This window comes from Betta splendens, chromosome 4 (assembly GCF_900634795.4).
Source record: "Betta splendens chromosome 4, fBetSpl5.4, whole genome shotgun sequence".
Taxonomy (NCBI): Eukaryota; Metazoa; Chordata; class Actinopteri; order Anabantiformes; family Osphronemidae; genus Betta; species Betta splendens.
This window is the reverse complement of record NC_040884.2, coordinates 18,120,942-18,133,933: the sequence shown is the minus strand read 5'-3', so window position 1 is coordinate 18,133,933 and position 12,992 is coordinate 18,120,942. Positions and strand designations below refer to the sequence as shown.

At 49.4% G+C, this 12,992-nt stretch overlaps 2 protein-coding genes across 3 annotated transcripts; one reads left to right on the top strand and one right to left on the bottom strand.

Annotated features, from left to right (window-relative positions):
- The first annotated feature begins 29 nt into the window (after positions 1-29).
- Positions 30-8,680, top strand: plcd1a (phospholipase C, delta 1a). Of its 2 annotated transcripts, none has more exons than XM_029147090.3 (15): positions 30-188; positions 2,389-2,547; positions 4,445-4,673; positions 4,755-4,884; positions 4,976-5,204; positions 5,303-5,501; positions 5,587-5,731; positions 5,818-5,970; positions 6,435-6,590; positions 6,665-6,821; positions 6,914-7,030; positions 7,122-7,300; positions 7,675-7,807; positions 7,891-8,040; positions 8,109-8,680. In XM_029147090.3, the coding sequence occupies exons 1-15, from the start codon at positions 158-160 to the stop codon at positions 8,201-8,203; spliced, it is 2,262 nt and encodes a 753-aa protein (XP_029002923.1). In that variant the 5' UTR covers positions 30-157; the 3' UTR covers positions 8,204-8,680. The 2 variants fall into 2 exon arrangements, with proteins under 2 accessions (XP_029002923.1, XP_055364191.1); XM_055508216.1 differs by lacking the exon at positions 30-188 and adding an exon at positions 445-1,032.
- vill (villin-like) lies at positions 8,467-12,787 on the bottom strand (the record flags this gene model as incomplete). The annotated part of the gene is made up of 16 exons (XM_055508217.1): positions 8,467-9,179; positions 9,347-9,628; positions 9,786-9,854; positions 10,000-10,188; positions 10,278-10,422; positions 10,508-10,653; positions 10,737-10,916; positions 11,000-11,158; positions 11,229-11,366; positions 11,460-11,560; positions 11,640-11,793; positions 11,878-11,976; positions 12,057-12,135; positions 12,206-12,411; positions 12,492-12,602; positions 12,674-12,787. Coding segments are annotated over 16 exons (2,286 nt in total), but the record flags the coding sequence as incomplete, so codon positions are not given.
- Positions 12,788-12,992: the final 205 nt, after the last annotated feature.

Here is a 12,992-nt window from a genome sequence, read left to right as displayed (position 1 = left end):
GGATGAGGGAACTTAGGAGCCTGACGGGCAGGTACAGTGTGCACTGTGTGAACACGCTCAGAGAGGGCCACAGATTGCTGACAGCAAGTTGTGTTGTGATAAAGCTGGTTGGATACAGACAACGTGCACATGGTCATTTGTTTGACCTGAGATCAGAATGGAGACAAACGGCACAGTTGGACAACACGGTGAGTTGACCACTAGGGTTTTGCTAACACTCTCTACTTACTTCCATTTTTTATCAGCTGCTGTTCCTCTGACACAAACTGGTTTTATTTGGTTTCTGTTGCCAGCATAAAATCCTGTTTCTTAGTGAAGTGAGAAACAAAACAGTTTCATTCTTCTCTTTAATTATATCTTTATTTATATCTTTTAACATTATTATTATTATTATGCAACCATAATTTTAAATAATTACAACTAATTCAAAGTTTCAGCCCACAGGTCGTTCTCATCACGTCATCAGAACTTGCATCACTTGATGGCGCTATTTCACAGCCCAATATTTCTTTAAAAATAGGTGGATAGTTACATTAATAATATGACTCAATTGATTTTGACAGTATGTGGAAAGAGCAGCAAGCTACGACACCGTAGCCGATTCACCCAGAAAGTAAAGAAAAAAAAGAAAATGAGTCTTTCTTAAAATTAGGAACGAATATTCAAAGCTTTTTAAAATGGTCAAAGGGATTTTGTAACTGAAGCGAAGGCTTTACATTTCTTTTCTTTTAAAACTGTCTCGATTGCGCACAGCTGGATACCGTCCCCTGTAGTGCGCAACAGCTGTAGCAGAGAGCGAGTAAATGACTTTGGACCCGCCCCGTGAGGAGGGATCCACGTAGCGTCTGCTTCTTTTCCCCACCAAGCACAGATTAAATGCCGACTGGATGTTTTTATTTATATTTATTCACCCCGTGTTAACAAAGTAGTCCGCGATGTCTTGCGCGAGGAGGCAAAAGAAGGACGCAAAGTCCGGTGAACCACCTTACCAGCGCGAGAAACGGCTCAAACACTGGAATGAAAAACGCCTAGGTAAGTCAGCCCAAGGTGCGAGTGTGTGTGTGTGCGTACGTGCGCGCGTGGAGCGCAGTGACGCGCGGTCCGATTGTTGTGCCAACAATCAACACGGCTCAGATCCTGCCACTGACAGCGCTGATCATCGGCCGTGTCTTGTTTAACCTTATACATAAGCTGCTTTGACTGTTAGTGCTGCTGAAATGTAACGTATGCGTAACTGTGCGCGGCGGCTCCCCGTCGTGGACTCGTCCCTGTCGCGCGTGATGCCTTCACGCTGCGCCCATTCCAAGTAAATGACAAACCCAGGGACACAATTTAACCCGTAAGGGAAGTTCAACGAGCGCACTGGACTTATTCGTCTTTCGTTTCGTTCTCTTGACGTAAAGTGTCACGATCTGGAAAGAAAACAACTACTACTGGCTCGCATCGGACATCTCCGTCAGTGTTTCCACAGGGAGCTGCTCCACTCGGGGAGACAAATGAATGCCGTGAATCAAGTCGCGTCCCAAGTCCAAGTCAGGACACACGTTGCGTGTAAACACTCGTCATTCCTCGAGCCTCTGAGGCAAACCTCATGTCATGTCGGCTCCCGACACCTCCTTGTCCTGGCTTGCCTTCAAATAAGGCAGGTCAAGAATGTTTCCCTCTCAACCGTGCTGTAAGACGCATAAGAAAGCAAAGAGTCATCTGATTCTAATAAAGTCAGTACAGTATGACTCATTTATTTGGGAAGTCAAACCAATCAGAGACGATACTTGTGCCTTCTGCCGCTTCCTCTGGCTGTGAGGCCGTACATGCTTTGTAAAACACATACGAACACTCAGCCCAGGGCTGCGGTGGAGTCGCCGGCCCTTCAGCTGACTCACAAACGAGCTCTGTGAGTTTGTGGTGTGATCTGTGGAGAGGCGCGCGCAAAATGTTGTGCTCCTTCCCACAGCTGTGACAGAATCCTGCCTGAGAGCACGGAATCCTCAGCCGAACCCTCTGCTCATTCTTGCTGTCGTCCTCAGCTTGTGGTCCATGGACCTGGAGGCGGCACCATTGATCTTCTCCTGGACGTTTAATAATGTTTAAAACTGACGTCCTCTGATCGTGAACACGACTGTAGATCTCTGCACGTGGGGGAGCTCATTGCTAAACAACAGGAAGTCAGTGTGACTGTGACAGGATGACACGTTTACATGTTATGTTTTTGTAACATGTTACAAAATAAATCTGGACATATTCTATGTCCAGATTTATGTCATGAGGGGAAAAAGCCAAATCAGGCTCTGGCAAAACAGGAAATACTTGAGAGTAATTGGTTCATTGCTGACTCCTCCATCGCGCCCTACTTAACAGAACGAGGCTATAACATTATATGACTTGCAGGTTTGGAGGGAGATGAAGACGTCAAGTTCCTGTTTGAGGGTGGAAACCTGGTCAAGATCCGCTCGGGCTCCTGGCAGAAGGAGCGCTTCTTCAGGCTGCAGGAGGACTGCGAGACCTTGTCCCACGACTCCAAGAAGATATTAAAGAAAAGCGAGACCTGTGAGTGCCTCGGCCTGTTTACAGTTCGCGTGAGCGGGGTTGTTTTTTAGCTTCCGTGATGCACGTGCCGTACGCTGCCTTGCCTCCGCACCCTTTGGCAGATCTCCTGCCATGCGTTAACAATAGCGCCTCCCTGCCACTGTGGAACCAAACACCCCCCTCAAGTTCCACTGCCAGTGGAGAAAACGTGGGGGATGGAAACATCCCACGCAGATAATGTGTTCAAAGTCATGGTGGAAATTATCGCTGTGCATCCTGACGGTATATTTGTGTGTGCATGGGTGAGATACTGCTCCTCTGATATGGACCCAGGTCGTCCAGGTGACCTGGGTGTGAGTGTATATACATCCTCTGGGACTCTGGTAGCTCTGATTTCCCTCCAGTCCCATGGACACGGCCTGATAACCTCTGGCCCCAGTCTGAGCCTTGAACAAACACTGAAGGTGGAGCAGTGTTCACTGTATTCCTCATACATACACAATAGACTGTAAAGCAGAATCCAGCCCATGGGTGAACACAGAAAGTAATATTTTACTGGTTTTACTGATCTTTATTAAATAATTTATGGCTTTTAATAACTTGATGTAAAGTTCATGAAACAAAGCAAAATATACTATTTATTTTAAATAGTGGTCAGTGAATATTTATACGTTTTCATCTCAAATCTACTTCCCTGCTTGCTTTGCAACTATCCCTGCCTCACACACAGCAGATCTGCATCAGGTGTACAGGGTTCATTCAGACTTACAGTAGAACTCTATTTACGACCTGGGTGTACAGACTCTATTGGAGTACACCGCATATATTCACTGTTCTGATTAATATTATCTACAAATAATTTATTCAAAGCCTGCAGGGGCAAGTATAAGAATGAATAAAGATGGTGAACAGAGTGGACATCCTTTTGTTTGCTTTGTGACAACTATTCCTCACCAGCAGCACCTATGTTTGAGTAAACAGTCAATATTATTTCACCATTATGATAATAATAGATCAACTTAAGCTAACAGGACATTTAATTAGCAACGACCCAGTGAAGAAAATATGTCGGAAAACCTGTTTTCCTGAAATCCCTTTGAAGAATATTGAAAACAGAACCAGAACCAGCACAATATTGGCTGTGTGACAAATTCATGTGGTATTTGAGCAATGCCTGTGGCCCACGCTCGACTGGGCCAAAGTGGCCTTGTTTGCTGGGGATAACACGCCTGCTTAGATCACATTCACACTCCTCTGTTGAGCGCCTCTGAGGTATTCGGGCTCTCCCAGTAGTCAGCTGAGCCCACACCACGCAACCCTGGGCGGGTTTTCACCGCAGAACCCCTCCCTGTTTGTTTTTTCTCCAAGTAATCTGACATTTGGTTTCATCCGGCTCCTTTTAGTCTGCCTATTCTCACAGGAACAATGGCCGCCTCTTTAGGTTTCCCACCCTAGGATGGGCTGCGACTGCAGATGAGCTACGTCAGGAGGCCTCTGCTGTAGCTAAGCCCTGCAGTCTTTGGTGTTTTGTTAGAAGGCCTGTGTTGACATTCATCAGGCTTAGATGCTGAACAAGCTATTTTAACCATACTAACCTCAATCAGTATTTGTATGTGCAAGTGAGGGAGAGGAGGAGCACAGTGGAGGCCAGATTTCATCTACTGTGTGTGTGTGTGTGTATGTGTGTGTGCGTGTGTGTTGTCAAAGAATTCAGCAAACAACAAAATCTCTTGGGCAACTTTCTTAAGCTCTAAGATTTATTTTTAGTTGTATGGTTTTATTGAAACAGATTAGCTCCAGTTTTAATAAACAAACTTCATGATGATTCACCAAGTGAAACATTTGGTATCTCGATATAGTTTATATCTCTGTTTTCTTAGTTTCTTTTTGCCAACCCTGTTTCCTGTGCTCTGTTCAGACTCTATTGAGGATATCGAGTCTGTGCGTATGGGTCGTCAGTCTGAAGGACTGGCTAAGTACACAGACGCCAGCGACGAAGATCGCTGCTTCTCCATCATCTTTAACGACCGCAAGAAGAACCTGGACCTAATGGCAGCCAGTCCTGAGGAGGCGAAGCAGTGGGTCAGCAGCCTGGAGAAGGTCATCAACAACATGCGCAACCTCAACGACCAGCAGAAGAGTGAGCAGTATCCTTGACACGTGATTTGGATTAGCATTTTTACCCCCACATTAGCTGTTGCAAAAAAATCCTTGCATCTGAATGCCAGCTGGATCATCAGCTGCATGAAGAAGGCGGACAAGAATGGAGACAACATGATGTCCCTGAAGGAGGTGAAGCACTTTCTGAGACAGATTAATGTCGAAGTTAGCGACGCTTATGCAGAGGAAATCTTCAAGGTACGTCCCATCGAACGTGTTCATCATACGCGAGATGCGTGAGATGTTGACTGAGATCTGGACTCACGATGTCCCACTGAATGTCCCGCAGAAATGTGACGAGTCCAAATCCGGGACCCTGGAGGGCTCCGAGATCAAGCTCTTCTACGACACACTAACACAGCGGCCGGAAATCGATACGATTTATGGCACTTACGCAAAAACGGACGGGCAGATGAGCGCCGCCGACCTGCTCAGTTTCCTGCAGAATGAACAGAGGGAGCTGGTGACCATGGATTACGCCATGAATCTGATTAAAAAATATGAAGTGGATCCAGCAGGTAGGATGGTAGTGAAGACAAACTAGGTCTGACTTCAGTGTGTGACACAAACTCCACTCAGTATGAATGTACTGTCCTTCTGCCTGTCCGTCCACTAGCAAAGGAGGATCTCCGGTTGAGCAAAGATGGCTTCCTGATGTACCTGTACCAGGAGGGCCACATCCTCAACCCAGCCCACAAGCCCTTGTATCAGGACATGACCCAGCCTCTGAACCACTACTACATCTCCTCCTCACACAACACATACCTGATGGAGGACCAGCTCAAAGGCCCCAGCAGCACAGAGGCCTATATCAAGTAGCTACTTAAACGTCTGATTGTGAGTGTGAAAACATCGGCGTAAGGCGTAAAGGTTTGTGACGGAGCCTTCCTGTCCCCGCAGGGCACTGCTGAAGAGCTGCCGCTGTGTGGAGGTGGACTGTTGGGACGGGGGCAACGGGGAGCCCGTCGTTTATCACGGCCACACGCTGACGTCCAAAGTGCTCTTTAAAGACGTCATCCAAGCCGTCAAGAACTACGCCTTCAAAGTGTGTGAGATGCCGTGCGCCCCGCGTGAAACGGTGCATCGGCTTCTGGAATGGAGAGAGACTCACCCTTGCCTTTTGTTTTCCAGACGTCTAACTACCCAGTGATCCTGTCCCTGGAAAATCATTGCTCCTTGGAGCAACAAAAGCGGATGGCTCATTACATGACCACCATCCTGGGGGACTCTTTGTTATCGAAGCCACTGGGCACCAGTGTCCCCAAAATCTTCCCTTCACCCGAGGTGCGTGGCCTTGAGCTTCAGCTCACCCATGAGAACAGAAGGCCTTACAGAATAAAATAATACAGCAGTAAAGCAGTAAGAGTTCCATTTATCTAACGTTGTATGGTAAAGGCAGTTCTCTGTGTCGTCATGTGATCCTCCCATGAACCGCAACCATGTCAAGCTTCTGCTCATATGGAAGCTTTCCACCGTCGCCTTCCTTTCTTAGAGCGATGTGAAGACTGGAGGGGAAATATTAGCATATCAAATTGGCTTTCAGCGACATTCTCATGCCTTATGCCTGTGGTACTGCCAGTCTCAGAGGAAATTATTATTATTATGCGTTTTCCTTCCTGCCGTTGGCTGTTCAGAGCCTGTGATCAGCACTCACCATTGTTTGCTCTGTGCCGTCTCGAATAACAGTTTAATTATCAATTTAATTTCATCCCGCAAATATTTGCACGTTTTCGTCTTCGCGAGTGCAGGAGCTGAAGGGCAAGATCCTCATCAAGGGAAAGCGACTGAACAAGCTAGACGTCGCCTTCAATGCTAAGCTAGCCACAGAGGACGAGGACGTGTCCGAGGAGGACGAGGCTGCAGAAATCACCAAAGAGAATGGAGAGAAACCCAAATCAACAAAGGTCTGTCGAATGTCAAAAAAAATGAATCTTGCTACACAAAGATCTTAACGAACTCCTCCGCCGTTACTTTGCAGAAATCAAAGATCAAACTCGCCAGGGAGCTCTCGGACATCACCATCTACTGCAAGAGTGTCCACTTTAGCAGCTTTGAGCATTCCAAGCAAAACCAGGCCTTCTATGAGATGGCGTCGTTCAAGGAGAGCAAGGCGTTGAACCTGGCGGAGACCTCAGGTAAGCCCCGCCTTTGGCAGCCTGAACACCAGCTATGACATAGCTAGCTATGGCATAAGGCCATGGAGCATCAGGGCTTTGTGTCCTCGCAGGTAACGGCTTCATCCGCCACAACATGGACAAACTCAGCCGGATCTACCCGGCTGGCTCCAGAACCGACTCCTCCAACTATAATCCTGTGACCATGTGGAACGTCGGCTGCCAAATCGGTAAATCCGCCCTCTCATTGTTACTGTAGTAGTGGGAGCGAGTGGATTAGCAGTTTCACCCAACGCAACCGCTTTCTCACTCTGCTTTCAGTGGCGCTGAACTTCCAGACTCCCTGCAAGTCGATGTACCTGAACCAGGGGCGCTTTCTGCCAAACGGCTTCTGCGGCTACTTCCTGAAGCCAGATTTCCTTCGGGATCCGTCCTCCCAGTTCGACCCCTACAAACTCACCAACGGGCCCTGGCTGAAGAAGAAGATCTTTCACGTCATGGTGAGATAAGGGCTTGCTTGATTTCCATGTAGAATGTTTTTCTTATATAAGCAAATCAGTGTTGCCCACTATGTAAAGTCGTGATTGTTTTGCCTACGTTTTCACCTACATGTGGATTCTGTGGTTTTCTCCATACTTTTTGCACACACAATTCAAATTCATGTCACGTTTAACCTTGTGCTGTTGCCCTTTAGTTTGTGCCAGAGGTCTCAAATGACACCTGGCATCAAGTGCATGGCTGTGATTTGTAACCCTTGATGTGGAGCGATAAAATGGCCTTGCTTGTCTTGTCCCGTGTTTTTTTATGAATATACAATCACAGCTTCTTATCAGCGTTGTTACATAATGGGGCGTGTGCGTTTGTGTCCCAACAGGTGATTTCAGCTCAACAGTTGCCAAAACTCAACAAAAAGGAGAAGTCTATTGTCGACCCCCTGGTGAGAGTGGAGATCTGTGGCGTCCCGGCGGACAACGCCCGGCAGGAGACTCCCTACATTGACAACAATGGTGAAATTACATGAAAACACAGTCCACCTGTTTCTCACACGTGACTCGAGTTGCCACCATTTGACCCGAGATCCTTCCCGCAGGGTTCAACCCCATGTGGAATCAGAAGTTCCAGTTCAAAGTCAACGTGCCCGACCTGGCCTTGCTGCAGTTCGTGGTGGAGGACCACGACACGGCCACGCAGAACGACTTCATCGGCCAGTACTGCCTGCCTCTCACCAGCGTGCAGAACGGTAAGAGAGGCCGCCTGTCTTCTTCACGTGCCTCGTTGAACCGTTTAACAATCTGTCCCCTTTTCCAGGGTACCGCCACGTGCCGCTGCTCACTAGGAGAGGCGACCTCATCAGCTCGGCAAAGCTGTTCGTGCATCTCATGCTCATGGACTGCGAGCAGTGAAAGAAACATATAAACTAAGTTGCTGAATGTTATCTGTTTTAAAGGGGTGAAGCCTGAAAGGATCCTGGATGTCTGACTATTGCACACAGAATTGTACAGGCTTCATTCAACAAGCACGCAAATGTTTTATCCTTTTTAAACAGGAAAACCCATTTTATAGATTTTAACGCCAAAATATGTTTGTCACTGGAGTTTGGGCTCGTGTTCAATCACTTCGACCTATAAATGTGATTTACATGACTTGTCAACAAACTAGAAGCATCTTTGCTCTTTTTTTTTTAATTGGAGCATATTAACTGTAATATATAATCGAGACGCGTTGTACAATGTTTACTACATCAGGTATTTTGCATAAAACAAATCCCAATATTTTCATCCTTTTATACAGAACAAAAGCGCTTTTCCATAGAAGTGTGTTCAGCATTTCTACTCATCTGTATTCACCTGCACTGTCTCCGAATAAAACCCTAAAGGTTGTTTTGTGTATTTGTTTATTTATTATATATTAATTGATTCTGCAAACGCATGTCATATGGTGAGATCAAGTTATGATCACAAACATTTAAAATATAGATGCATGTATAAAGCTTTAGAAACTATAACAAAACGTTTTTATATAAATTAGTTTACATGAAATGTGTCATTTTAATAACAATCAAGTTAAGCTACATAATTCTACGCTGCAGTTTTAATCATTCTAACTCGCAGTAATAGTTTCAGATGACATGATTAAAGCCTTTCTACCACTCCTAGTTCTCAAACAGCTGTAATGCAGCCTCGCAGCGTGTTTCACAATGGCCTTTATCTGGCTTCGTGGGACTGGTTTGGCAGCTTTTCTTTTCTGTTTAACAATGAGCCTTTCTCAGAAAAGTCCGGCTTTTTTCTTCAAGTCGTTCTGCCTCCATTTTGGCAAGCGCTGGAAGTCTGCACGTTTGGTGCCGAGCAGGTTCTCGAAATCCAGATCCGACAGGTAGACCTGCAGGCAGAGCAAAGTTAGCGCGCCCCCTGCTGTCCAGACAGCGGCATGACATCCTGCAAAAGCATTTATTGATTTGCTGCAAATAAATCAAAATCTTCACACAATTACAAGTGATCATTTTTTATGCCACTTGCGGCTGATCCACTCACTAATTCTGTACCCACCTCTCTCTTAGTGGGGTCCACCCCCTGCGGCAGGTCACTGGGAGACTTGTTGAGAAGAAGCTGGGGGTTCAGATACATCCCAGTGCCACCATCTACGGTGGATGGGGACGGAGCCATGGACTGGCCTTTTTTGTTGGATGGGCTGGTGGGAGTGGATGAGTTTGAGGAGAGATCCACCACTTGCACTTTGGACAGTGGAGAGGGGCTCACAGGCCCCCCTGGAGCTCTGTATCCTCCCCCACTCATCCCAGTGCTGTTGCTCAGATTAGCACTGTTCAAATCCTGCACATGAGAGATGAACTGGTGAAAAATCTAAAGGCTTTAGACAGCTAACACACACGGAAGAGGTTGACAAGATCGTCAATTTTTTTATCTGTCAAAATAATCAAAGCTTGTTAGTACTTAGTAGTGATAGTACGACATTCGCTCAATCACTTACTACAGTGATCTGTGAGACAGATGCTGCATCACTCAGCTTTGCTTTCATCTCCTCATAGGAGTTTCCTCCCTGTTGAGAAGATCAGGTGAGCTAATTTCTGCGATCAGTTACACACAGGACTCATTCATTGCTCAAGTCCACGATCAGTGTTGGTGCAATGATTCTGGTGATTTGACCACGCTGTGCTAATGACGCTCCGGACAGTTAAACTCACGCTCCACTTGTGCGGGTCCCAAGCGCTGAACCAGCCGGTGAACGTGGGCGGTTCGTACCCCTGCTTGACGAAGGTGATGGGCGTGTCGGGGTCTCGGCCCGCCGGGTGGGTCCTCAGGTACTCCTGAGAACTCTGCAACGCCTCTTTGGTCTCGTACTCGTTAGCTAAGTTTCCGACCCACAAGAAAATCTGCGGCGTAGAGGAGGAAAATAAAACGAGGCTGATACAGTAAGAAGAGGCTGAACGTCCACAGAACCGCAGGCCCCCGGGACCCCCACCTCCTCCCAGGTGTCCAGCAGCATCACGTCCTCCTCGTCCAGGTCGCTCTGAGCGAAGTCGTCCACCTCGGTCATCCTGAACTGACCCGTCTGGTTGGAGCATTCGAAGAGCCGCGGGCTGTGAGGAGGCTCCTCCCTCTGCAGCCTGAAACCACACGGACCGTTCTGACACGTGCAAACGGGCCAGGTTGCACGTGCGCACGCGCCCAGGGTTGGAGGGGAGCACGCACCTCTTGTCGCTGGCGTACGGCGCCTTGCCTCCGAGCGCCACCCAGAACTCCGCTGGCTCCTGGCCCTCCATCACCACCTGCTTGTCCTGTTTGGAAAGCACATCAGACACCGCTCTCCCCATCAGCCGCTCGTCCCCGTTGCAGCCCTGGAGGGAGGCGAACACCGAACAAACGCTGAGCGGAGCCCGTTTAAAATGCACAGACGCGTTGCTTCGGGCTCGTTTCCTACCTTTCCGTACCACAAGTAGCACGTTTGGTCGGTCTTCAACAGGAACACGTCGTTTGAGTTGAGGGACGAGGCTCTTGCCAGAACCTCTGTGGCCTTGGTGTTGAGCTCATTAGTCCCTCTCACCTGGAAGAGCCTGGCGCCGTTGTCAGGATTGGTGACGCCCGGGCGACCTGTGCCTCCCTTAAAACAACACCAGGAGTCATTCCCACTCTCCTGCGGTCTCAGGGTTATTTGTGTATCATTCAGATTATGTGGCTTTTAACCTCAAAGATGATGAGTTTGCCTTTAAAGATGGCCAGGAAGTGTCGAGGCTCCTTTCCCATGACCACCCGGACCTGGACCGGGGCTCCGTTGTACTTGTTGTCTATGTTGACAGCCTGATAGGCCGAGGCTGTGATCTCATCGCTGGTGGCATGACGGCCCTGGCGTCACACACAAAGTCCTGTCAGCAGAGAAGAACCCGGTCCCGGAGGGCGGGGCGACGGTACCGACCTGCCACATGTAGAGGATGTACTGCTGCTGGTTGGATATCTGGTACGTGTACAGCACCAGGTAGCAGTCGCCGCCATAAAACTGCCCGTACGTGCTGGGCTTCACGTCGGCCAGCTCCAGCTTCTCGATGCGCCACACCTGAGCGACACCAAACAGGGTCAGAACCGCCAGCCGCTTCCTGTCGGCGCCGACGGCGCGAGCGCGAGCGCGAGCGCGAGCGGTCGTTCTTGCCTTGACGTCTCCGGAGCCGTCGTCCACCATGCGCTGCTGCGCCGCCAGCTCAGGGCGCGCGTGGAGCTCCATCACGTCGAACTTCACCTGGTCCACTTTAGCTGCACGGAGAGGAAACACGGCGTGAGGCTGTTTGCTGTCGTGTCCCTCTGTGTGACCTTCGTGTCCAGTCTTTGGTACCGATCTTCCCCGCGCTGTAGGTGGTTCCCAGCCCCTGGGTTTGGCCTTTATCTCTCCAGGACTTGAACAAGTGCTTGAACATGGCTGACTCTCCCCCCTCGTTCATCACCTCCACAGTGGTGCTGGACGGGTACTTCTTGGCTTTGATGTAGCCCTGGAGGGAAAAGATGAGACGACAATGGTTGGAATGAAGCCATGATAACGTGTAAAAGTGAACTGAGTGTTGCTCTCGACTGACCATGGCCCTGTTCAGAGCTTCTCGTCGCTCCTCCTTGGAGGAATTTTTGCCTTTCCACACCATCACGCTGGATCCTCCCTGGTCCAGGATGTAACAGTCCTGACACCAGAAGAAGAGAAGCAGTGAGCAGCGCGAGCGCTCCCAGCGGGGGGCGTGTTTACCGCGGACGCCTCACTCACAGAGGAGCTCAGCAGGTCCTGCGTCAGCGGCTGCGCGGCCACTTCCTGCACCACCAGATTCCCGCTGTTCTCGAAAACGCTGGGGAGGAAGCGCGACGGTTAAAGTTCGTGACAGTGACTGGGACCAACAGAGCGGAGCGGCTCCTCACTGGTAGAGCTTGACGCTGCCGCCCGGCGCGTCGCCGGGGCCGTCGTCGGGCACGGCCTCCTTCAGCGGCGCCGTCCGCTGGCCGAGCACCGCCGTCATGACCCTCATCAGCTCCGGCGACGCCTGCTCGTCCGCGCCCTCCACCACCCCGATCTGGGCGCGGCCGCCTCGCTCCCTGTCCCGGATGTCCTGGGCGAGCAGCACGGCCTGCGGAGACGGGCCCAGCGCGTGAGTCTGACTGACGGTTAGAAAGCAGCTGACTGTGATCCAGGCGAGCGGTGGGACACCTTCAGCATCTCCCTCCTGTTGCTCTGCGGGCCGTTCCACTGCACTAGGGCTTTCCCCATGTCCAGCAGAAATATGTCTCCTTTATTGAAGCTGCTCCACGACACCTCCACCTGCACACGACACCCCGTTAGCAAATCAGGAGAAGGCGCTAGACGTTAGTGTTTTGCATTACGCTACTCACCTCTGTGGCCGTGACGTGCTTCCTCCCCTTCACGTGGAGCAGTCGCAGGATGTTGTAGACGTTGGTGTCGACGTGGTGAAAACCGGAGGCCACTCCACCCTTCTTGTAGCTGTGGAGGGAGAGAGAGAGAGAGAGAGAGAGAGAGGGAGAGAGAGAAAGAGGGAGAGAGAGAGAGAGAGAGAAATTTGATATATACGGAATAGATATCTAGACTAAGATAGTGCTCTCTCTACTCTCTTTACTCGGTCTCTCTCTTTGCTCTCTCTTTATCTCTCTCCCGTCTCTCTTTCTCTCTCTCTCTCTCTCTCTCTCTCTCCTC

Excerpts from the sequence above, each read along its gene's own strand:
- plcd1a (XM_055508216.1), top strand. The coding sequence starts at position 936 with ATGTCTTGCGCGAGGAGGCAAAAGAAGGACGCAAAGTCCGGTGAACCA. Across the intron at positions 7,031-7,121 it reads GAACGTCGGCTGCCAAATCG|TGGCGCTGAACTTCCAGACT; the intron begins GTAAATCCGCCC and ends CTCTGCTTTCAG. Across the intron at positions 7,808-7,890 it reads TCCCTACATTGACAACAATG|GGTTCAACCCCATGTGGAAT; the intron begins GTGAAATTACAT and ends TCCTTCCCGCAG.